We start from the raw sequence: 26980 nt of genomic DNA, 5'->3' as shown, positions 1-26980 counted from the left end.
CTGCTTGGTTGTGTTGGGCTGTACTGACCTGCAGTATTCCATGCAGCAGGGAGACTTCTGCCTACAGTTTTGTGCTTAGTCTTTTAAACAGACCTACCTGTGATCTCTCCAATCAGCCAACAGGAGCATCTGTCTAAAAAAAGAATCAGGGAATGCTGCTCTAAAATCCTTTTATCATATCATTTAAATAATATTTTTAATATCAAGACCTTGATTTAAAAAAAAACCCCAAAACAACAAAACATAAGGCCAGGAAGAGAGAGCTTGGTCAGCTGGTATTTGGGCGGAACAGACCTCTAAAGAGAAGCTGGGGTGGGTGTTGGGAAGATGTTTCATGGTTCCTTTCTTGCCTCTAGCTTTGATCACTTTTGTCACATGCCAGATACTGGACAAATGAGAACCGTGAAAAATTCACTTTTGTAACAAAATTTATTTCTGCTCTGTGGATACAAATCCCAAACATCAACAAACAAATTCCAGTGGAAAAATACCAGTCATTAACAATGAAAACTTTTATTATTATTTAATAAATAGAACTTTGGCATTCAAAATTCTAGCTGTAAACCCTACTTTAAAAAAAATTACAAAAAGAGGCAAGAACAACAAGCCTAAAGCTGAGCCAGCCAGTGGCTCCGTTACTTTTTACAATGAACACATTGTGATTAAGTCATGACAACTCTATTTACATATGAGGTATTCTGAGCAGTTCAAAAATTGAACCCAATTTACAAAACTACCAGTCTTCAGGGACTGATCCAGTACATATGTCAGCTGTGCTTTTAAAAGAGAGCTCCAGACACTCCTCCCCACTGAACTAATGATATACTGTAATTAATATACACAGAAAAAACACATTATCATTTGTGTTTCCTGCTCACACATCGTATTCAAAGAAGCTGCATACAACAACCAGCCTAACATTCAAAGTGTACACCTAGTACCTAGTTTCAGTATTTCTGTTTCTAGACATTATGCAGAGTTGTTACTACAAAAGCTTGTTAACAAAGTAATAGCAGGTGAGAAGAAAACAAGGTGCAGTCATCAGCACACTAACAACTTATCTGAAGTTCCAGGGGGACATACATTTATTTACTTCAGGCTAAGAAGGCACAAAGGTATGCAGCTGTGGAATTAATATTGCTAATAAGCTACTGGAATAAATCATCCCTTTAGATAACAACCATTGAGCTGTTTGCAGTCTAAGAATGCAGATTAGTTCAGATCTTTTCTCCACTCATGGTAGAACTTGTCATATCAATGAGAAGAGCACAATTATACCTCCAGTTACACCTGCATTACGCCACTGAGAAGGGCAAGGAAAACTGGAGCAAATTGTGCCCTGATGGAGGGAGCGCAGCTTGCTGTCACTGCCCATGCTACAGCAGAAGGTCATGGAGAAAAGGGTTTGCTTTCTTCCTTTCCTTGCACTCTTATCCTTCCCAAGAAAAACCAAAAAAATGTATGAAACAAAAGACAGGCAGCAAGGGCAAAAGAAGGAAGGAAACCTTCTGAAGTGAAAAGGACGGAATTTCAGCTCTTGAATGACTTCACGACCACCATCAGTTTCAAATGCTGGAGCCTGAGTGGGTGGTTTCAGCAGATCTCCACAATTTCACACACCTGTCACATCACAAAGCTGCACAGCGGAGTTCAGCAACCTAAATCACATTTACATGACTGAGCTGCATTACTTCTATATAGTAAATACTTCTATATAGTGAATACATCATCTATAGCTTGTCGGAAGACAGTTACTTTTCATGTCTTTTTCAAAATACATTCTTAAATACAGTAGTTACTGTAAGTATCTTCTAGAGGATCTCATAAATTCTACCTGAAACTGTACAAAATGTACAGTTTGCTGACAGCCAGAACAGTACAGAATCCATTCATCTGCAGTTGTTTTCAGCCCTTGGGATTGTCTAATAGCTACAGCAAAAAGTTGTCATGACTAAATCGAAGCAATTCCAATGTTAACATTCGTTAATCATCTCTGTATTAAATATGCTGAATGAGACCACACACACTACATTTTAACCAATTAAACAGTCATGCATATCTTAGACAAAGCTTATTCCATTTAGAGGCATCTGTAAACTGATGCGTATATAGTAATTGCTACCACTACAACAGGCCAAATTTTAAGAAATCAAAGCAAAGTACTGTATCGCTGTAAATAATCAATTGGTAGTCTGCTTCTTTGGCTCACACATCCATCATTCACCTCCCTACTTTAATTTGACTGAGGCAGATAAACTCAGGGGGTTTTAAATCAAGTGCTTTCAAGTCAACATAAATATGACAGGTTCTGTAACAAAAACATTAGAACACAAGATTACAGCACTGCAATCAAAAGTATTATGAATAAAATGGGATCCCCTCCCAGAGGGACCTTCAACTAATACTTGAAGAGCATAAAAGCTCTGAAGTGCTTGGCAAATATAAACTAGTGATCTCAACTTTGCAGTACAGTATCACCATTTAGCAGGAGGGACAGTGGAGAAATACCAGCCAAGTGACAAGCTTAATAGCTCAAAGTGACTCAAAAGATCTCCTGCTCCCCTGTAATTGCTCTATTAAACTCCTTGTTATTTCTATCAAACGTAGATTAATGCAGGCTTTGGTGATATTTTATAGGTACAACATTGCCATCTAAGGAAGTAATAACCTGTAACTTGTGTGTTTCCTCTCTCCGTAATATTTCTAATTTATTATCTGAAATGCTATTGTTGAATTCTGATAGGAGACAGATGCCATAAACTAAAGACTACCTCACTGCAGGGACAAACCCAACCAACCACACCAGAGGAATGAGCTGAAGCCTTAGTCACAAAAGCCAGCACTGTCAGAGGCACCACAGACTATGCAAGCCCATTGGTACAAAGATCCTGGTTTTCAGTTTTGCAATGGTATAAAAGTACACCTCTGATGCAGCAGGTGTGTATTAATGTGAAATTAATATTGCTAATGAGCTACCAGAGGAAATCATCCCTTTCGGTAACAACCATTGATCTGTTTGCAGTTTAAGAATGCAGATTAGTTCAGAACATCTTTTCCCCACTGATAGCAGAACTCATCACATCAATGAGAGGAGCACAATTATACTTCCAACTCCACCTGCATCACACCACTGAGAAGGACAAGGAAGACTGGAGCAAATTATGCCCTGATGGAGAGATTGAAGTGTGCCTACAGAAAGAAAAGAGAAATTTAAAATAACATGGCCTCATTTTTTTTTCCTTGAAGTAGACAGTAGATAACTTCACTTGTGATTTTATCTAGACACAGAATGTTTTAGTGCTCACAGGAGCTGAATCAGTCAGATTAATCTATCTGATAACACCATGTAGCAGTAGTATAAATAGCAACACTACTTTTCACACATTAGTCCAAGTCTACTTTCAGGATAGAGAAAACTGTCAAATAAATAAATTCATACATCTAAAAACAATTAAACCACTAAATTATAAAAACAACATTAACAGTAACTGTTAAACAATGAACAGAAAGCAACACATCAGCAAATCAGAAATCTGAAGATATTCACTTTTGCCATAAAAATGTTACCCTAGAATTAACTTGGTTTGAATTGCTAAGCTTTCCAAGAGATTTCTGCTGTTATCCCCACTCCAGATCAGCTGACTGACTTGCACCTTAAGGCATCTAAAACCTTCTTGCAATACCACACAAGTGAGTGATGCATGTATTTTTCTTAACAGTGTTATTTAAAAGCAGTTTTACTCTTTGCAAGTTTTTGTTTCCTTCAGCCAAATATTATTTTCCACTATGCAAAACTGTGCAACTAACCTGCAGTGATGTTCCTGGAAATGTCATCTGTCCCATGGGAGTTAAAGAGCACTGCCAAGTGACACTCTTTGAATAAGCTATGGAACATAAGCCTACTATTTTATGTAATTGCATTCTACAAAAATGGAGAAATCAAGATTTTCCAAACACCGTGGAATTTTTAGTCCTCAGATAACCAAGTATTTTATACTGCTAATTGGAAATACTCTGTTTTGAGCCTTCATTTTGCCAGAGTCAAAACCACCCTTTTTGTAGTTGCAGTAAAAACGGCTGAGGTGGTGCACAACCTTATCAGAGACCTTCAGGAATAAAATACAGCAACATTTTGAGATGGAAAGGACCTTAGGGGAAAAAAAAAATACAAACACTAAAATACAGTTGTTGGTTGTTTTGGGGTTTTTTTCGTATAGCCATGGAGCAAGCTGCAGTTTTGTGTCTTGCAGCTTCTCTGGTTTGTCACAGACTTTGAACTATTCAAACTTCTTACAGCAATGTGAGAGTGCTTCAAACAATCTGGTACAGCTCTTATTTTATGCACTTGTTTGGATAAAGGAGTTAAACCTGGGGTTTTCCTGCTACTGACAAACAAGGTAGACATCCATTACTAAAAAGATCTTTTCTTATATCCTAATTTTTGACAACTTGGAGACATTCAAAAATTACTTTTTGAATGTTCCAAGATTGTTCTAATTGCAATTCTTAGAGTGAAGTGCAGTGGTAGAAGCCTCTGGCTTCATCATGTACAGCCAGACATACACATGCATAGGTTCTTCAACCCTCTCCCCTAAGATCTGAACTCAGATAATGCCACATAAACCCTTGATGAAGGAAAGGACTGAGAGTTGTAGCAGCACGGCTGTTCCAAAGCTCTGGATCCAAAAACTAGGCAAAGAAATAAAATGAGCCCAAATGAAGGAAACAGAGTGTCCAACTGAATCATTCTTCACAGCTTGTTCCTACATTCAGTAGTTTGGAGAAGATATTTCTTGCAGTTTGTACCACTGTTCAGATGATGACTGCCCCCTGCACACCAGACTCCCGAGATCCATCACACCCAGCGCTCGGAGATGCGTGTCTGGTGCTATTTGCAGCCTTCCCATATGGCTCCTTAATGGAAATGCAAAGACCTGTGACACAGCAGGACCTAGTAAGCAGTTTGCTACAGGATGGGGTGTTGTCACTGAGTGATGCAGTTGTCCCCCATGTCCTGAGCGTAGCGGTCCGACATGATAGTCCTTAGCTCATCGATGTCCTTCCGCAGCTGACAAACGTCCGACAGCTTCTTCGAAAGGGTCTCTGTGCTGTGGTAATTTTCACTCTCTTCAGATGAGCAGCTCAGTGCTACAAAAAACAACACCCAAGGTTAAAGCTCCAGCAGCTGTGGCCTCTGAATTCTGCAACTAGTCACCTCCTTGGAAATAAGAGGCAGGTCACTTGATTTACATCAAGACAAATCACGCTTCAGTGTGATGAAAAGTCTACAATATCAGGTATCAAGTGAACTTATACTCAATTCAGAGCCCATCAGTGCTTCTCTGAAAGACATGCTTTTCTGTCTGCACCAAGATCTAGACTTCCTGAAGTCTGATGAATCAGAACAGCAGTGGAAAAAAATGAAACGAGCATTTCTAGAGACTTTGGGTGTTTCTATAGTCACTCAGAAAAGAGGGCTAGCAGGTGTGTGGCAGCTCTTGCTGCACAAACACTGTACTTTACCTTTCTACCTTGCTGATGGTTCAGTTCAGCAACCCACCCACCTGATGAATTCTAATTCACATTCAGAAAACATCAAAATATGATACATTCAGGTCAACACAACCAGCTTGTTAGAAGGAAATACCTGACATAAACTTTGGTTTTAGGGCATGCTTCTCATTTCCTGGTTAAATTTAACAGCTTAGTAAATGCTGAAGACTAGATGAACAGCACAAGAGATGAAGTTACAGGCACAAGGCTTATTTCAAACACCTGGACATCCCCACTCCCAAACCAGACCTATACATATTCAAAGAGTAGATGGATATTCCTATCACTTGACCCAAAGGCTTTAAAAGAAAAGCAGAAGATGTGTTTAGCATCTGTTAACCCTCATAGTGACTGCAGTGTGTCTCAGGAGGGACAGACGCCTGGCTACACACCTTTCTTTTCTAGAGCAGTGAACATATCCATGACTGGGTCCACATGAAGAGCCAGCTGCCTGCTCTCCTGACCTGGCAAGGACCTGTGCAGTCACATGCATTTAGTGGCCCAGAGGCACTAAGATCCCAGCTTCTCCAGAGAGCTCCATGAGTTCATGCACCACTGCTCCAGCTGCATAGCAAGGGGACACAAGCTTGTCCAGCTGGCAAGTTCAAGCACCACATTAGCTAAACTGTTATTCCTTTGTGTCAAAACATTTATTAAGCACTGGAAAGTCAACATCACTTACATCTGATTCCCAGCAGTAAGGAAAGGTTAGGCTCCTTGCCCTGAGCTCTCTGGGTAAGAATACTGCACAGTGCTTTCAAGTCAAACAAGCAGTGGGACATTTCCTTGAACAACTGGTCGGCTACAGGCATCTTCTCAGATACTGGCTGCTTGGACTGCTCCACCAGCCTGATCTGCTCCTTCAGGCAGGCATTCTCTTCCATCAATCTTTGGTTCTTTGTGAAAAGCAAATAGAAAAAAGGGGAAAGTTAGTCTGCAGCATTCAATGTAGCAGAAAGTTTCAAGCCACAGATAGTACAATTAAAAATAATTAATTTCCAAACATATAATCAATATTTCTGTAGCCCTCCAAAGAACAGCATACAGACAGCTTTTATAGGGCTATTTCATGTTGTCATTACTTCTGCATCTTTACCTTTTAAATTCTCACTTCTTTACACAGGGGTGGTATGCATTATATATCTGCATGGCAGCGAGGATATTTAAGTATGTAATAAAGCTCATAAAGCCCTACCAAGGCATCTTATAATCATTCTATAAGGTTCTTCCTGGCTCTGGTGTGGTGAGGGGTTGGGATACTAGTGCTATTTTACTTACTTCAGAGAGAGTTTTATTCAGCTGCTCTATATGTCTTTCTTTTTCCTCAAGCTCATTTGTCATCTTCTGAATTATCAGCTTTTCTTGTGAAAGCTTCTCTTGCATAGACTGAAATGAAAGAAAACACAGGTTAACAATCTTAAACAACAACAAAAAAAAACCTGCTGCAGCACGGAATCACCTGCTGTCAATTCCCCGGTTTTTACCCACAGAGCTCAAACTGAGAAATCACGAGATACTGCCAAAATGGAATTTTCAGGGTGAATTCAGCATGAGCACAGGTGCCTTTACTCTTGAAAGTACTCATATTTATTCCACTACTTGGCTTTTAGATCTGCAGATATCTTTTCAGGTCATCTGGCAAAATTCAGAAAGAGGAATATTCAAGCCATCTTATCGGAATACTAACAATGAATAGAGACTACATAAACTCCTGGTGCTTTCAAACAGAGAGATCTCTTCAGCTGTGAATTGCCACCTGTAAGATTTACCAGTACTGATGAGAAGGCAGGGAGTATTGAGAGGCAAGGCAGGTCCAACACTACATGAAGTTTTTAAAGGCCTGGCGAGTCACAGGAGGCGTTGCAGCATTGACAAAATTTCCCTGAGCGTTCAGCTCGACACCACACAAGCAGTGGGGACTCTGTCACACTCTTTGCAAAACTGGAAAACAATGGTGCTAACATTTACAGACTTAATGCAGACTAAAAAACCCCCAACACTTTATTTTCATGTCAGCAGTAGGAGTGAGCAGGCAGAATCCAGATATGATTACTTGTTTTTAAAGCCATTTTCGTACACTTGACCTGCTGCTCTTTTAACCCCCAGCATGCCCCTCAAAAGGAAGTGCTGAAGTAATGTGTATCCTAAAGATAAGCTCTTTGAGAAAGCAGAGCCACACACACCAGTGGGAGGAAGGAGGCAAAGGAAACACCCTGGGCCAGGAGAGGGCAGGAAATAACTGCTTCAGGCATTTCCTTTGCGTGCTTGCAGATGAGCAGAACCTGCAGCGATGCTGAATTGTTGCCTTCAGGCTTTTATAAACATTATCTACTGAGAAAAATCGCCATTACTAGGTTGGACTGAAGGTCCTTCAAGCTCCATCTGTGGCGTACAGGTGTCATACTTAAGAAGCATGAAGTGAACAGGGCAATGCAGTGCCAAAAACACCCTCCCAGCTTCCAAATATCTTCCAATTTTAACAGTCGTTGATGAAGATCAAGTTCCGGGACACCCAGTGCCCCAGCTATGACAGATGCATTAGGACTACCACTTACACGTTTCATGGTCATGCCAACAACAGACAAAAAAGGTTTGACTGTGCAGCCTTCTCGAAGGGGGGAGGTGGTAGGGAAGACAGGGTGAGAAATATTAACCTTTCCCAGTGTATTTTCAGAACTACATCTGCCACTAAACTTACATGGCTCTGCAAACTAAACAAGAAACAACTTTTAGAATATTCCATGCAATATGCACATGTTCAGCTCAATAATTGCTCCATGTAATGGGAACTACTAGAAGTAGAAATCAGTGTTTATATTTAAAAGATACACCTAAGAGCTACCAATCATTCTCTGTTACCCTCATCCTAATGCTCAGAAAAAGAACAGCTTGACTGAACCTATAGTGCTAAGTTTTACACATTCCTCATGGTGCTATGAATTCCTTATACTTCACCCTTTATTTTTCCATATGCCTTCCAAAGTTCCAATATTCCCAGCCTGGCACAATTGGGGTTTATTGTGACTGGCAAGATTGACAAATGTACTTTGTACAATGCTTATGTTACCCCATCTGACTTCTACTGTCTTTTTTTTCTATCAAAACTGTTCATTTTGTGATATCCAAATTAATAATGTAAATATGAATTTCTCTTCAAAGCACCACGGTCATCTACAATTTTTCTCTTTCTAAAGGTGCACTATATATGCAGCACAGCATCTTGCCAAGGCCAACAAAAATTTTAATTCCTCTCACTCAGAACAACAAATCAATGAAGTAAAACCATACAAGGAAGATCAAAATAATTTCACCATGATTATGAGAAACTAATACTGCTTTATACAACTGCTGTCTGAAACAGAATTTGTTTTCAGCTTGCAAGTCAAAACCAATGAACTGAAATACATTCTCAAGCATAAGGTTACAATGTGGCAGAAGACATGGAATAAAATGAGATCATCTTAGCAGAAGATGAATTGTATCTCTGTGCTGATAAGGGATTTCAATTTCCAATGAGCTAATTTTCAATACTTCCCAGGTCACAAGTATGGAAGGCCAGGGATATCAAGGATACAAAGAAGCTCCTATAGTCCACAAGTAATTCAAGGGCTGACACCGTTTTAAAATCTTTTCTGTCCTCATATAAAAGACCTCAAGAGGAAAAGAAAGAGGAAGTCCTGGAGAACAGAACAGTATCCTGTTTACAGACAGTCACAACTATTCAGCTTTTCCCAGTCCAGCTCTGTAAAGTCATGTCAGGCTAAGCACACAAAACACTGTAGATCACTAGTCCCAAGGTAATGGTGATGGTGAGAAAAAGACCAGAAGGCTTAGGAAACATGGAAAGATTTAGGTTGATGATGACACACCTAGCAAGTTGTGTATCTCTGATAAGCACAACATATATATGGAGTACATATGTAAATAATCTTAACTACAAAAAGGCACAGAGAACCTCAAAATGTTATGAAGTTCAAGCTGAACTTCTTTTTAATTATATATCATCTGAAACAACATTAGCCTGTATTACAATTTTTGCACATACCAGTCTGCTCCATGCAAACATCTCAGTTTGATAAAATCAGTCTTCTTCAAACCTTGAGAAGCTAAATCAGTCAGTTTCCTTTTCAGTTAACATATGTACCTCATGTTGCAACTTAAATTCTCCTACTGGTTCTCTACACATGTATTTCACACACTGCAACCTAATCAAACAAATACATGGCTGTTGACAGGAGTCAGGCCTCCTAATTACCATGGCAGAGAAAGGAAGCAACTTAACAGTGGGAGACAACTTTTAACAGACAAATGACATTCTAGAAGAGGAATGTGGAAACTGGAGTTTGGCTTCAATGTTTGCTGAAAACAGATGTTTGGGTTTGTTTAAATGCTCAGCTTTTTCTATGACAAGAAATATCTTCCTTTCTAAAACCTGTATAATGTTTCTTTTTCTCCACAACAAACAGCAGTCACTGAGTAACTTTCAACACTCTCTTAATCAGATCTATAGAGCTGCAGCTGACTCCTAGCTGACAACCTCTGCTGTCTAGAAAAATCTCTGGCTGCAAGCTGGCTGCCCAACATCCAGCAGGACAGTTAAGGTATCCAAGTGTCAGAAACTAGTTGAACAGGGTGAAGTGAGATAATTTAGAAAGGCACCTGTCTCTTCTAAGAAACTGAACACTGAAGCCCCTAAGCAACAGCGCTTTTGTACTTTGGATGACCCGCTAGACCAGCAGGATAAGGATGCAACACAGCAACAGTTTTTCACTTTTTGATGAGTACCAGTGAAGTGCTAAACCACAGAGACATAACTACACCAGGAGCCTGCAAGAGAACATGAGTTGACTACAATCCATCTGTAAGATTAAATTTTCGGAATTTCTCCCTTTGACTCCTATTCATAAAAATAAAAAAATAAAATTCAACTCTAGCTATGTCATTCTTGTGAACTAAAAATGCACACAGTAAACAACAGAAGATAAACTCTTCCTTACCTGCATGTCCAAAATCAGTCCAGTTATCTGATTTTGTTGATTGTCTATAATCTAGAATATAAAATTGAGCAATTTAGAAGGCTTGAGTCTCTTCAGATCATTGTCTAAAAATCAGGCTACAGGTGTGTAGGCAGATTCTAAATAGCATCTTTAAAAAAACAAGTGACAAGACAGTTCAACTCTGACAGAATACAAATTCATGCAAAATCAATATTCTGAACAGAGACAGGCAGGTCTTGAAAAGTCATCAGAATTAACAACAAATATGTAATTCTTCAATGAGGTATTTATTTCTAAATTAAAAAAAAAAAAGAAGTGTAAGATTTAAGGTTAAAGATGGCACCAGCAGAATATTTGCAGACTAACCTTACTTGCTTTCTCATTCTTCTCCTTGAGACTTTCATTTTCACTCTGAAGCTGTTTTGTGTCCAACATAGGAAGCCGAATACCATCTTCCAGGCATTTTTCTACTTTCTGTTGTAAACTGCCATTCAACATGAAATAAAGATTAGGTGGGTTAATAGAAACCAGAGGGTTGTGTGTTCTAGGAAAAAATTAGAACTTGCACCATCTACCCAACCAGAACTGTAAAACTGTACCTAGCAGAATCCAGCCTTATGTAATTCATGCACCAACAGCCCGTGAATGATGCAAAAATTCTAAACTACTCAAGTTGCCCTGGCACTGACAAGGCCATATTCATGCAGATGAATGCAGGTTTTATGTGCCACACTCTGTGCTGAGTGTCCCAACAGGCACAGCTCCAGCAGTACTGTGTAGGAAGAGAGGGCAGAGAGGAGCAAAGCAAAGCTCTGCAGTGCTCACAGTCGCTCTGTGCCACTGGGGGAAGTGAAGCATAGGTCAGAGACATCTGTGAACCTTCACAGCTTTGGGAGTGTTTAAATCAGACTGTCTCACTGGGGCACATACAACTCAGGAGTCCAGAACCAAATGCTGTGCACCAGCAGTGCTGGTGCCCCATCCATCACACCCTCTGTGACTTGTAATGGGGAGCCCAAGGCCATTCCTGCCAGGAATGCTCCCACACAAGGGCATGGCCTTCAGACCCTCCATTGCTCAACTCAGCCCATACGCGTAGCTACAGCCTCTGTCTGCTCACCTTCTCTCAGAAAGGAAATACACTTTATTAGTGCTAATCTTGCTGTCTAATTTAGAAACCAGAGGTCATCCCAACTATTTGTAGGCTTTTGGAAAAGACAGAATGATCCCCCTCTAGATTAGGGGAGCACGAAAGCCTTCCATTGGTAAGATGGAAACAATGTGTCAACAATTTGGCTGGCAAGGTGTCCCAGCCAGCTCGCCTTTCATCATGGAAACCTTTCAGGCTCCTGTGGCATGCACCTTTACCCAATGGAGGGACAACAAACTGCAGGAACATCCACAGATACTTAAAAGTGATTCTCTCCTGCTCCCCTTTAATAAAAAAGAAAAATGTTTAAATAGGTCCCCTAAAACAGAACATAGTAACAAAAGTCTCCATGTCTCACCTGGATATTCTTGGATATCTGTCCCATTTGTTTTTTCATACTTAGGTAAGTTCAATGACAACACACTAGCTACAGCTAAATTTTCTCGTAAATACCTGCACCCTCAATAAAAAGGTAAGAAATGGCTGGAATTTTTTGAAATCTTTGACCCTTCCTTGATATATGCATCAGCCAATATCCAGTTTTTCCACAGCTCATGACAGGATCAGTTATTACATAGCCCTACTGACAGCTTCTATACAATGCCCCTTTGCCACACAAGTTTGTTGGATCCTCTATCTAGCAACAGGCTATGATGCCATTGCTGGAGCGTCCCACACCCTAAAAGACAGACAGCAAAGAAGACGCTAGGCTCACTCTTCTCTGTGGTATTAACTACAACTTGCCACAAAGCAAGTTGTAAAACCCTTACCATAAAAAGTCATTAGCACTGTAATAGATTAAGTCTGCAAATAGCATTAGGCCTTGACATCAGGTGGGGATGCACAGCCATTGCAGGGCACAGCCTGAGCAGCTGCCCATACCTCTGCACTGTTGTGACCAGCTCTTTTTCTTTTTTCTTCTGAGATGCCAGCTGTAATTCTCTCTCTCTGCACTGTGACCGGGCCTCTCCAAGCTTCTTTTCCAACTCAGCCATGGCTTCTTGAAGCTGCTTGTTCTTCTCTTCTAGGATTTGCAGCTAAGACAAGGTTACATTAGTCAGACACTGTGTCACACCAGCAGAAGGCCTTGTGTCAGACCACAGCCTTGCAGTGACCTGCTGCATAGTTTCACAGCAGTGTTGCTTACGTGACTGTGAGAAAATCCTAATACCTTTCTAAAAGATTGAAATACTCTTCCTAAACATAAGGGTGAAAAAAAAGATATTTTGAAACAGTAAAATACTTCACAACAGATATTAGGGAGCTTACTTATATCTTTTAAATGTAAAACAAACCTCCCTTTACCTTACCTGTTTAGTCTGCCCTTCTATATCATCCAGTGTTGGAAGGTCAGCCAGGTATTTTTCTAATGTTTCAATTCGTCTTTGCTTTTCTTTGTTTTGCTCAGACTCTTTCTGGCATTTCTTTTTCAGGCTGTTAATATATCGGTCTCTAGTTTTAAGCTAGAAGAAAGACAGAAAGAGTACATGTTTTATGACACTAGTAAAAATAAGCCTGCTTTGGAAGCAGAGGCTGTTAACTCTCCGAGAATTGTACTCTCAGCTGCATGAAAGCATTGGCTAAGAGCAGGAAACAAAACCAAAAGTTATTACTCCCAACAGCTTCAAGTTACAGGCCACATGTGTCCTCAAACCACAGCTGCTTCACCTCTGCCCAGAACAATCCATGTACCTTATGAACTGAAAACACAAAGTTTAATACTTAAAATATTGTTAATTCTTTCACCCACTGAGATGCTCATACATAACAAATAATTAGGATACATTTTAGTTCCTCTAGACTAGGAAAACAACTTAAAAACATGAGGACCAAGAACTTAAACTATCAAAATTGGAAGCCAAAACCCTGATTTTGATGCAGTCTGACAATCACATCAGAGGATATCAGATCAGAATAGCTGCCTTTTTAAACACCTTTTCTGTAGGCACCTTAATTTTCCATGAGCCTGGAAAAGACTTTTTACATTATGTTATATTTGTTTGTATTCTGGTACTTATTTTGCTTTATTACCTAGACCAACAAAGAGGAAAGAAAGGCAGGAAAAAAGTATTTTCCACTGTCCCTCCCTGCCCTCTCTCTCCTCTTTTTGTTCAGTGCAGAGAGTGGATGGGTGTTAAGGGGCAAATCAGGACTGTGCAGTGAAGCAGGGTCCAACCTACAGACCATGCTGCTAACACAAGCACTGCTGCACAGGTCCTCACCACTGCTTGCCAATTCCTACACAGTGAGCAATCCAGGCAGGAAAACCCACAAAAGAGGAGCAGCAGTATTCAATTTCTGCTCTTCCTGCCTCAGTGAAAAGCATACCAAGGGTTCACAGGAAATGGTACAGCAGAATTTTGAGATGAATTATGCATTCTTCTTTGTCTTTCCACTGGACACTTCACTGTATCACATTGCTTGTATCCCTTGAACCTGATTTAATATAAATTAAGCCCAGTAATTAAAGAAGATGAGGTTATAGTGACAATGTATCCCTAAAACATTAATTAGGAACCCCTTGGTCAATGGCACATTCCTGCTTGCAATAAAGGAAGGCTGTTAGTACATTCAAAGCTACCCCTGGGAATTCCTTACGCCTGCTAAGAAACCCTTTCTCCAAACAGTTCCAAGAACACAGCTATCTTTGTCTCAGTCTACTCTGAGCATTCTAAGAAAGCTACAAGAGAATCACTCCTGCTAAATAGGCACATACAGGCTGGTGAGTGCATCTCAAAGCTTGAGGGCCACATTTACAAACCACACTAAAAATAAGGATTTAATTTTCACAATCTATGTTTTAAAATTATATTTTATTTACATAATAAACACTACAAGCTACAATACTGAACAGCTTTTTTTTTTTCCAAAGCTTAACTGATACCTTATTAAATCTGTTACCATGATTAACATTCCACCTAGTATCACTTTCTAGGATATATTTTCTGCAAGTCTAGATTTATCCATTACCAAAACCTGAAATCATTAATCTTCTTTTTCTGTCACAGATAGTTTAGTGATGTTTCGAAAATAACTCAGGCACCCATATAGCAAGTTCCTTTCTAGCAAAAATATGCTGCTGCAACAGTGACAAAAAGGAAGGTGGATCAGGAAAGACACTTACTTTCTCCTCCATCTTCTTTTTCTCCTCACTAGATTTGTTTGAAAGTTGTTTCACAATTTCACTGAGTTGCAGTTCCTTGCTCTCAGCCGCTGCAATCTTCCGCTCAAGCTCCTCGAGGTGGGATGCTGATCTTTCTGAAACGTGAGGCTGCAGCGGTGTGCTCTCATACTGTGGTTGCTTATGAAAAGAAATAAAATAATCACACAAATGAACACACACACACACACCACTGTACACTTGAACTGCAGAACAGAAAACAGTTCTGCATTTTTTTTAGCTGTCAGGAAGGGTGGGGTTTGATTTTTCAAACATTGAAAGACATGGCAACAGCATCAGTTTCGGGAATCTGAAGCAAAGAGACAAAGAAGTTGGACACCTTTACACTCATAACAAATGCACAAGAACATTGTGTGGCTACTTTCCCCCTCAGATTTATGGAAGATGTGTTATTTCAAAATAAATCCCTATAAATGCAGAATAAAAGCATTTTCAAAACAAATCACTACCACTGCTTTATCATACCATCTCCTGAGAAGAAAAACATTTTAAAATTGCTATGAATATACTGAAGTAAGAGACTTCAATCTCAAGATCCTCCTAAAGCAGAACATCAATACCAGTCAAGGCTTAGAGCAATCACTCAGGAACAAGCAGGAACACTAGAGCTACAGTCAGAAGGCAGGTCTGCTGTCTTTTGTTCTGTGTACCAACACTTCCATCTCCACTGCCTAGAGACAGACAAGCACAAAATGGAAGTTGGCTGCATGTGGGATGAAAAAGGAGATGCATCCCATTAAGCTTTTTATTTCAAAATTCTTTTAATAACATAAATTGGTTATCTTTAAAAATACTGCCTGTATAATTTCTTTAACCAGTGACATTCCTTCAGTAAAGTATTAAAAGATTAAAACCTTCATTAAACTAGATTTGCTTTTATAAATTTGTCTTATAGAAGCCAAGCAGAAAATCAAATACAAATCAAGCAGAAACCCAAATACATTATAAACTTTCAATCTTCTTTAAATTATGAAAGAGGAATGCACCTGCTGCTTTATTTGAAGCATAACATACTAAGATACGTGCACTAAATTTCAGTTTCTGCAATATTGTTTCCTTTGTTTGTTTATCTGGGTTTTTTGTTTGCATCTTCTCTCCCTCTCCCCCTCAAAAAAAATTCTTAACCTACAAATTAGGTTAAAATCAAATTAGGTTAAAACCTTAAAATTTAAAGTATTTTGTAAAAGAAGATCTGGAAGCAACAAAATCCTAGACATTTCTAGATGTCTCAAAAGTTTCTGTATACCTAAGTTCAGCTGAGGCTCCACTTGAATTTCTCTGCTGTCACACAAACCACAGTCTCATGCGATGTACAACTGTGCTATTCCAAGTACACAAATAATGTCATGCCAAAGTACCCTAGCTGAGATCCTACTGCAGTGCTTGTGACAGAAAAAGATAACATAACAAAAGAGGGACAGAAAAGCTATTTCTCTGCATATCTGCCTTTAAGAATCCCTTGCTGTAATGCCTTTTAGATATGCCAAGGCCTGGAGATGGAATTTGTGTGCTATAAGCAGCCACGATCCTCACACTGATCTGCATTTCTTGGTGAACCTTTGCTACCTCATATCCTTATGCCATTTGATACCTGTGCTAGGTAGATGAAACTTAGGACAAGTATACTCAAAATACCACCAGACATTCCCTTTCAGACTAAGTGCTCCCTAGAAGCACTCGCCCATATCCTTCTCAGGTTCTTGTCAAAAGGTATTCCACCAGTCTGTTTCCCTTCTCATATCTCCTCCATCTACTCTATCCATAAAATCTAACCATCTATCCAGGAGAACAGTATTTCCTCCTCTTCAGAAAAATCTCTCATTAGATATTTTCAGATACTCTCCTATCAAACTATTTTTTCTCCTACTATCTCCCTGTAGGACTACCATACATGCATGCTGTTAAACTCTTATAGTGTCACAATCCTTCATTACTATCTTATTTTTATCAGACTTCCAAGTATGTACAAGACTAACAAAACTTAGATTTCTGCAAATATAAGGTAAACTACAACACTTGCAGAAGGTTTTCTCTGCACAATCTGCAGCTATGAAATTACACAGCCATCAATAATCACAAAAGCTCTTCACTCTGGCCTGCAGAAAATGGTGAAGATGCTTTAGGTGCCAGGTGCTGGGCAGTGGAAAGCTTTGCTGAAAGAAAAGCATTCATCCTACCTGTAAGTTAGTCAGGTATGGTTCTTCGCAGTTCACAAGATGGCTCAGTCTTGCATGTTGAGCTCGTATTTCATTCTCCCTTATCTTCTGATGTAAACTGTTAATTTGCTGATTCTGCCTGTAATACACAAATTTAAATTGGGGGAAAAAAAAAGGAATGGAACAGAGATTAGAAAAACAGAGATCTTAAGACTTATACTAAAGAATACATTAACAGTGGTATTCAACTATCCAGGATTACACTAGCTGTGGGTTTTTTCTCACTGCAGCCAGACTGCAACTATAGAAATACAATTTGAAAACTCTTATCAATTTTGTGTGGGTTGAGGGAGGCTTCTGTTGCCATCTGCTGCTAGGGTTGGAAGTATAAGCAGGGGAAAGCATACAGAAAGCAGAACAAAACCAAACAAAAATGGCACCTTCATTTCACTTGGACTCCTCCTGCTTGGCCCCTCTTTTTACCAGAACCGATTTCTGATAAAAGCTGAGGAGATTTACAAATCAAGAGGAACAGAAAGAACTTGAGAAGAAAAGGCCATTATATAAGATAGTCAGCACAGCTTCCCTACAAGGTCTTGCTTTTTTCTTTGCTTAAGACTTTCTCAATCAACTGCTTGACCTAAGACGTACCTTCCCCTAGGGTAAAATACTGCACTGTGTGCTACCACAAGTAGCAGACACCCACTGCTTGGCCAGTGTACAACAAAACCAGTATCAGCATTGTATCATTATTGAATTATAACACAAATCGTATCACTGCTTAAATCCTGACTGCATTTGAACTCGGCAGGACTGCAGGGCAAACACCTGCCAGGTCTCTGCCATGGCACAAGTCACAGCCCCACGAGGTGTGCAGTAACTCTCCATGGAGCAATAGGCACCTCAAAACCCGACCCAGAGTGGAGCTGTCAGCACCCACCAGAAACACACACAGACCTCTCAATAAACTTAAAACCAATTTTGTGCACTCTGTAATTTTCCTTCTTTTTAATTCTAGGATATATTTGCATGCAAGCAAGAAATTTTTTTTTTTCCACAGTTTCACCTAAGCATGGAGCATGACTGGCTTTTCTGAAAACAATGATGCTGAACCCAGGTGACTAAACCCAATATTAAGAGGAGATAAACAGCAAATACAGGTTAACTTCAAGGGAAAAGACCTTTCCCGTGCATACCCTGGAAAAGCAAATCCTGCAAAGTATACAGAAAAATATCAACATCTGTTGCTTTTTTTAAAATTTGGAAGGGTTGTGTTTAGGGAGAGCATCTTGGAAACAGTAGAAGGTGTTCAAAAATATGGATTATATAAACTATAAACTAATACAAAATATCTATTAGTTGAAAAGATGCCAACTGCAAATTTTATTAGGATGCTGAAGGGAACATTTTAGCTACTCATATTCTTCTAGCTAGTCATCAGCCAACTGTATCCCTATTATTTGGTTTACAAAAGCAAGAACATATTTTAAAAATATTGAATATAGTAGAAGTTATTTCTCAGCCAGATATGTTAAAGAAAACATAATGAGAACTTTTTTTTCTGTTTCCCTATTTTTATATCTATAAAGAACAGCAATGAATGGAAAGCCAGTATATGTAAGTTGCCATTTGTTGGTACCTTAGAACAATTTATTCAACATGAATGAATAAAGAGAGAGCAAGTGAATATATTTATGTGACTACAGCGAATTTTAAAATATTTTGTATCAGCACATGTGATTTTGAGGCTTTCCTGTTCCCTCTAGTATCTAGATTGAACAAGCTTATACAAAAGGAACAAATACAAAAGGAGTATGTGATATCAGAAGGCTGTGCACAATTCTGGTTGTCATCTGTAAGATGGCACTAAAACAAAAAGCTTCCAACTTATTTTGGAAGATTAGGTAAATGAATATGCTCTTAACTTGTAAGATTCCTTACAAAAGCCCAAAAGTTTGTACAATTATATGAGAAAATATGAAGTCTCAATGACTTCTGTGCATGCCTGGTCACAGAGAACAAAATTATTTAGCATGAGTTATTCAAACCTATGAACTGAAGCAAATTTTTATTTTTTATCACCTTATTACTTCCTAGACAGATCTATTAAAAATTCATTGTTTTAAAATTATTTATGTGTTTTAAAATTATTTATCCACTTGTCACATACCCCTTGAAAGCACTATAGGATTTTCTGTTTATGCCTGATTGCAATTTAGCAGTGCCTCCCCTCCCAGGCAGGATTTCAAGAGTCTGAACACTACAGCCTGGAGAATATGTTTTAAAATATTTTTGAAGTACCAGTGTAGTTTGAACTACATTATTATATTTCTTTTCATAATCCTTTCCCTACCCTACCATATCTCTATTGCAAAAAAGGTGAGACAAGTTAAACCAAGATGAGACAGAACACAGAGTTTAGCTAGCTTGCTTCTTTTCACTCTGCAAAGCACAAAACTCTCCATCATTATATAACCTCGCCAACAAAACACACTCTAGAAATGTTTTAGGGCTGTGTAGACTCCACAACTTCTTCACATAACTGCCTCTATGAAAACAACATTAACCTCATGGCACTCTGAAACAAACATTTTGCTGCATAACCAGAGAGTCTGAGCTTTATCCAAAAGGAATTTAGAAATTTCAGTTGCTCTCAAAAACACAGGTTGCCTATTACAGTGGGAACACTGTCCCCAGAAGCCTCCCTATTAGCAATCTATCAGCCCAGCACTTTAAAAAAGCAAAACCAAATACAACCAGCCTTTAGCATTTAAGTGCCTCCAAGTTTCTGTCAAGCTCCTCAACCTTTAGTGCTTCTAGAAGCCATCTGAGTACAACTGGGCACAGCTCTGGGCACGGGGGAATCTGACAGGAATCCAGCCTTCAGTGCACAGAAACCAGACCTCACCTCACACATCTGGGTTCAGTGAAAGCACTGTACCTAGGCACCATGGAAACTGCTTTCCTTCACAATGTCCTTATTTTTTTCCCCATAAGTGAGTGTTACAACTCTATGCTGACAGCAAAGGAAGAGTTACAGGTGTACTGAATGTCATGGCACTTCTCACATGGTTTCATGCAATCCCTTTGTCCAATGCAAAAATCACTATTTTACTTCAAGTGTCTGTCTTGACACATCCCCTCCCCTAACACTCAGACTAAAGTAGAAGGGAACAGGAGGCAATACCCTGATCCAAAGGCATCAACCAACCAAAGGGACTCAGAGCTGAGAATTTTGTTTAAATAAAATAAATAAAAGTTAAAAAATGAAAATAAATCAGAAAAGGCAGGAATAAAAAACATCCTTTTGGAAGGGACATTTTAGTGTTCCTTATGTAAACTGATCTTCCAGAAGGAAATGGCATTAAAAGATGCATAAACTGTAAATATTCTATCCAATCAATTAATGCAAACGTGAGACTAATAACATTGTTTTCACAAACACTTCTGACACAAATCTTTCCAGCTGTCCCTCAAGGTGTAATATTATTTCCAGAAACTGGGGGTGGCAGTACAGAAACAGATAAAGAGAATCTAAACTTCTCTCGAAGTAGAAGAAGATTGCCTGGTACACATTTGCCCACAGAAGAGTTCTGCACTGAGGACATCTTGTCTTTTTCTTCAGGTATAATGATTTAAAGGGATTTTTTTTCCTTCACAAGCCACCTGCTTGCTATATTTTCATCATCCTTTTTCTTTTTTTAATTTCACTGATATACACTGGACTATGCCTTTTCAATCTCTTTTGAACCATAAATAAGCTGAGATCAAATCCACCCTGTACTGCTCCCAGGTACGTTCCTTCTGAGGGATCTCAGCAGAAGTGATAGGTTATCCAACAACGTACAAGACTCAAGTGGTGGCTGTGTCCTGCTCTGTGGTCTCCAGAACCAGCTTTTATGTCCCAGTTTCCACATGTTAGCTATTCTATTTAGATTATTCACAGAAAGCCCTATCATTTTCACAAAGTAATGACTTTGGGTTATTTCCAGGTCTTATAAACACGCATTTTGCTCCCTTTTCTTCCATTACCGTCAACATTCTTTATTTTTCAAGGCTTCAGTCATGTTTCACTACTTCAGATCAATGACATTTTGTTAGGAAGGAAAAGTTAAAAACCTGTCATGGCAGACTGTATCATTCTCTCGCCTTTCCCAGAATTACCAACTGCCACCCCTTCATAAAATCCTGACACTAGAGATTAGGCGATCACAGATGCTGATTCTGTGTAATTATTTCCTTGGCATTTAAGGAGAGTAGTATTCCTTATCTGTCTTTCTGCCTGCCACAGACACTTCCATTCGTAATCCCCCCGTCCTGTGACTCTACTTAAAAGCTGTCTAGAATTCAGAGGGAAACTTCTAATGCTACTTGACCCTAACTAAATCTATTGAAACTAGCAAAAAGAAAGTTAGAACCATAACCATGACTTATCAATGGTAAGAGGAAGGTCTTTATTTTGATTCAATTGCAGTTCTGTCCTTTAGCTGAAACAATCCCCTTTGAAAATTCAAGTCAGCACAGAGGATGTGGGATAGCAGAGAACAGCAGTCAACTCAACGTGCACAAGCCTGGACTGTCTTCAAAGTACAGCATTAACAAACTACTTAATTTAAAACTGATTCTCCTTAAGTCTCAAAAAATATTTGTATGACATAACTGACATTCATATAATTTTCTCACATTCCTGCAGGACAAGCATGGACACATGCTTATACAAACCTTCACATATGCATTTGTCTGGAAATAAACCATATTTCTTGAATCTGGGACCAGTTCACCCATTCTCCATAAGCCCATCTTAGAAACCCACAACTGCCAGAGAAGCACTTCATCCCCCCAACTTCTAAGCTATTCTTCTTAACTTTAGATTAGCATACACCAAGTCCCACACTCTAAGTCAAGGTAAGATAAGTATCTTGAAACAATTCAGGGACTTTAGAACAGAGCTTCCTCCACCACAGAGGGGACAGTAGTAACTTCTTAAGAAAACAAATGACAAATGATGCTTACCTTCAAAAGTCACAAGTTAACAAGAATTTTCTGCTTTAGGTGAAAATGTCTGAGCAGACTTCTTCAGAATCAGGATACAAAGTAAAATACAACATGGATCTGTATTACAGATATAATTTATTCCATGCTGCAGCTGGAGGTACACTGCTTTGTTTTGTTGCTTAAGAAGTTGGATACAAATTTTTATATCCCTTTGTTTTAGAGGCATGATCTCTTGGGACCAGAAGTCCAACGTGCAGAGTACTGATAGGGAAAGAGATCCTTAGTACACAAAGTCCTAAAAACAATGTGAATACATTTTCCGGAATTCAGAAGATAATGCCAGAGAATGAAAACATTCTCAGCAAAATTTATGAGAAAAGATCTCCAATTTCCTATGCAATAAAGTCTCCTTTTTTGTGAAATTGTTCTAAGTGAACCTTTCTTCCAGTCAAAGCAGAACTTATCTTGAAGGAAATAGGGGAGCAATACCTTGGGGAGTTGAGACATGATTTCTGCTCTGTATAGATTGGTTTTTCATGCTATTTTTGAATCACTTTTCTGAAATGCATAAAGTTTGAAATGCTTGCCTGAGGTAAGCTAGTGCTAAAGCAAGGAAGGCAAGAGCAGAGATAGTAACTCTACTTTCTCAAAAGCTTTGTGCTACTTAATCAAGGGAGTGAGGCATGAGAGGGACACAGACACAAACATCCCTTTGGAGAGAGGGCTGCACTCTCCCTCCCATGGTGGGAGCTCTTCACCTTCCGTAGTCTCCTGCCAGGACAAACACAGAGAAACTCTTGAACCTCCCCTGCAGTTCTCTGCCAAATACTAGAACTTCCTACAAATATTTAAATCCTCAGAATACATGAAATGATTTAGCACCAGTTCCACAGAGAAGTATCTGGGATGGCAACTGACCAAAACTGCCCAGTGTTGTACAAACACCACACAACCATGGTCAGTGCTCAGCCTGACAAAGGCCAGTTTGGACACTTCATAGAAGACATGCTCATCAGCTGGAGAGATCTCAAAAAATAACAAAAACTACTTGATGACTAAAAAAACATTACCCAGGAGGAAAGATTAAGTTATATCAGGAAAAATTTTCTAACATTTGAGCTAATTAATCACCAAGTTGCCCAACCCAGAAAAGCTACAGAACACCTGGTACTCCACATACCAATAGTGTAACTATCTAGTGACAGCACTACTGCTTGCCTTTCCCAGGGCCTGGCAGTTGGGTTAAATAGGTGGTTTCTAGCCCAACATCCTCTATTTATTGCCAAGATTTAGGTTATTAGATGAAAACTAATTTCACCAGTGTAACTAGCATTCACATCTGGAAAAGTGACTTTTTAAAACAGCTAAAATTATTACTCTGTAACAAAACCTTCATGAATATTTACCAGCTCAAGACATATAGAAGTCTCATCCACAAGTTACCTGGGTGATTTGTGATATTGGAAAAGATAAAGGCATCTTTTAAACACTTTTATTGGAAGCAAAGTGTATTTTATACAGCAAAGCACTCTGAGGAGGTTCCTTGCAGCCCCACTTCCTGTTATACAAGCATGCACTCAGCCCATGGGTGGTATGAAGCTTCAGGTTCCTCAAAAATGGCATCAAATTATCACTCAGGATATGCTAATGCTGCAGATCTTAACAAGCAAATCAAAATTACAAGAATTATAGCGTTATACTAGCATTAAAATGAGCACTACCAGAGCACATACAGCTTCATGTCATCTACTGAAGTCAGGACAATTTGATACAAGGCAAAGAAAATCTACTTCTCTTGTCTCAGTGAAAACTTCTAATCCAAATTCAGATTTGGATTTAAAAGTTAATGATTTAGCAAGTGTTTTAAGAATGTATATGTTGTTACAGTCTGAGGGATAACAGTTATTCAATAAAATTGTACTTCCAAATCTTTCCTGGAAAAGCTGTTCAAATGCTCTTATGCTGTCTGCAAGAGAGCACTGCATGCACAAGTGTTATTCTCAGCAGCTTGTGTCATATGTCCAGATATTTGGCATTTATTCATACTACATGCAGCCCCTGTCACATATCTACAGTGGCAGCCTCAAGAGACATTCAGCATTGCACCGAACACTGCAATTTCAGTGGTGTTCATGTACTGAACAGAGGAGCAATGTGAAGAATTAAGATGTGATGCTGTGATTTTCTAAACCAATGCAAACACTGCTGGCTCCCTCTGGTGCTAAATATAATGCAGTGTTACATACTAAGCTGCCAGAGAAATAAGGCAATGATATAATCCAATTATTTTGTACAGCAGGTGACAGACATTACAGTAATAAGTGTTGCAGCAGGAAATTTCCTCTTACAGACTAAATCCTTAAGTCCTCATTCATGGCCTGTGCAACAGTTCTTATGTGGAAAAAACATGAGACACACCTTAAAGAAGGGCCACTGTGTTCTGGTATGAACACACAGAGCAGGCTTGCTCTCTTGCACTGTGTTCTCACTTCCTGAATGTAGAGTCTTCCCCTCATTTTCTTAAGAGTAGACTAAAAAAACATTTCTGATTTCTACTTATTAACTTAGTAGTGACCCCTACAGCAGTTTAAAAAAGCAAACCAAAACCACTTTTAAACCCATTCATTTATGCTGTATACTACTTAAATTAAATTGATGTATTTTGTGTAGTCTGTTTAGCATTTACCTATCTATTACTAAACCTGCTCAACACAGCATACAGATCAAAATCAAGGTACTTGTTCTATTCTCAGGCTCAAGTGGCTCTTTGGGATTTTAAAAACTTAAAAATGCTTGCATTTCTAGTGACACACCAAAGTATTCAAATATTATGATTCAAACTGCTAAGCATTACTCCTTGAATTGTTTTTGTAACTATTGGAAGCTTACTTGCTATTATTCCTATCTGGTAGATTTCCAATGCAAAACGAAGGAAATTTATTCATCTAATCTGGAAGGGCAGAATTTTTTTGCCTTTTTATCTTTGTATGGAAAGAAGAAAAGCAAGGAAGCATGTTTCCCTTTCCTTCTTCTCCTCCCTTTTTTAACAAGACCAAGGTACAACAGCCTAAAGATACTACCCTGTACAGAGCACCCATTTCCTACATATCAACAGATTTAAGCACGGCTATGAAGAACAAGGTGTGTGATGCTAATCTCCTCCACTTCCTCAGTAAGTGGGACACCAGTAAAATTCCCAACAAAAGAGTGTTTAACCTTAAAAAAAATGGGTTAATGACCCTGTGGATGAAAGGGAGGCTGGTGGCAAGGGCAAGAGGGAGGCATTGCTGGTGTGCCTCTTTCCATCCAGCTGTTCCTTGTACTTGCCAGCAGCAAACAGCTGGGTCTGGGGCACCGTGCCAGCTGCTGTCCTGCTCCTCTGGCTACCAGGCAGCAGGAGGTTAACACAGCTCTTCTGAGCTCCTGTCCCCTCAACTACCTGTTTGTAAATTCAGCATGCGACTTAAGGAGGCTGCACCTTTTATAACTCCATGAAAACCACATATACAAAGAGCCCTCTCAGCAAACACCTCCTACCTAACCTCATTCAACAAATTACTTTCTTCTTCATTTGCCCAAAGCATAAATTTTATTCTGTAATTTAGCTACCACCATGTTGAATTAACTACACTTTAGCAAGCACTTTATGTTTTTAATTTTAGGTCAGTACTCCCAAAGAAATTCAAACTCTGAAAAGAAGTTTAAATTAAGCTCAGGAAGACCAAGAGCTGGAATACTTCGGTTTACTCCCAAATACCATTCTAGGCTCAGTGCAAGAAGGCCCTGTGCTCCCATGTGCTAAATGTAGGTAACACCACATTTTCACTTAGGGCTGATTTGTGCCTTAAAGAAAGGTAGTTTTCACACTTAAGCCTTATTAACACACCATCTAATAAGAAATGTAACACTAGTGCTTCTTAATGGAGTTCTATTTCAAGGTTTTTGCGCAGCAGGTATGTACCATTTTCTTCATGAGTGAAACCAAAAGTATTTTTATGTATCACAGAAAGCACTACCTCTTCTTAAAAAAAAACCCTAAACAATCTGTTGTTAAAACTTTGTAAATATGCAACATCAATTTGTATTCATCTTAAAAATACAAATCCACTGATGTTTCTATTTCATTTTAAAATACCTTTTCAGGCAAATATTTTATCAAATGGAAATTCAATATTCAAAGAAGAGCCTGTTCTGTGATGTATTTTTACACCACATTATTACAAATTACAATATTTAACACCAAGTATCTATTTGAATATGTAACATCACTAAGTGGTCTGTTCCATTTCAATAGCTTCCAAACTGTATTTTTCCTTTTCAGCTGAATGAAAAGAAATTATCTAAACGGACTTCTGGCAAGAAATCCTGAAGGAACTGTATTCATTATCAGAAAGTCACACAAAAGAAATTACTTGTACAAAAAATGAACCAGCACACCATCACTGGGTATCAAGAAATAACTTTTCTTCCTCCACATGAACAGTCTCGGGTAACATTAGCAGGCAGCCAGGTTGCAAAGAGTCATTTCAGAAACTTCTTCCTTGACTGTAAACATGCTTTCAGCATGAGAAGAGCAACACCAACTGTATTTTCAGCTGCCAGTGTGTAACAAGCCTCCCTGCAGAATGCACAGGATGGTAAACCCAGCAGAGGCACTGAAAACTGTTATCATTACAGTGCAAGGGTTCCACATTGCTGTCCCTTTATTGCAAGACTTTCATACCTCCTTGATGTTTCTCGTAGGCAGCTCCTCTAGGCACTGACTCTTCCTTGTCCTCACAGTAGCCAACTGACTCCAGTTCCCCCTCAACCCACCAATTCACTCTTTTATAACACTCTTCTTCTTATTGGCTACAGCTGTGGCCTGTTAAAGTCAGTCCTGCTCCTAATCTTTAATAATTGGCTCAGCTGCAACTTCTTAGGGGTAAGATTACTTTCTATACTACCT

At 39.1% G+C, this 26980-nt stretch overlaps 1 protein-coding gene across 2 annotated transcripts in view; it reads right to left on the bottom strand.

The window, feature by feature from the left end:
* Window positions 1-410: 410 nt before the first annotated feature.
* CEP85L (centrosomal protein 85 like) overlaps window positions 411-26980 on the bottom strand; it is a 135355-nt gene continuing 108785 nt past the window's right edge. For both annotated transcript variants that reach the window (XM_071438005.1, XM_071437995.1), the window contains exons 5-13: window positions 17059-17176; window positions 14825-15001; window positions 13011-13163; window positions 12583-12737; window positions 10917-11034; window positions 10551-10601; window positions 6832-6939; window positions 6236-6449; window positions 411-5148 (exon numbers count right to left, since the gene is read on the bottom strand). In XM_071438005.1, the coding sequence (XP_071294106.1) occupies window positions 4985-5148; window positions 6236-6449; window positions 6832-6939; window positions 10551-10601; window positions 10917-11034; window positions 12583-12737; window positions 13011-13163; window positions 14825-15001; window positions 17059-17176 (1258 nt within the window). In that variant the 3' untranslated portion in view covers window positions 411-4984. The remainder of the gene's footprint in view (window positions 5149-6235; window positions 6450-6831; window positions 6940-10550; window positions 10602-10916; window positions 11035-12582; window positions 12738-13010; window positions 13164-14824; window positions 15002-17058; window positions 17177-26980) is intronic.

The sequence above is a fragment of the Agelaius tricolor genome, unplaced genomic scaffold (assembly GCF_023055355.1).
Source record: "Agelaius tricolor isolate 1412-34295 unplaced genomic scaffold, bAgeTri1.0.p SCAF_1, whole genome shotgun sequence".
Lineage (NCBI taxonomy): Eukaryota > Metazoa > Chordata > Aves > Passeriformes > Icteridae > Agelaius > Agelaius tricolor.
Note: the sequence above shows the minus strand (reverse complement) of the source record. Positions and strands in the feature narration are given on the sequence as shown.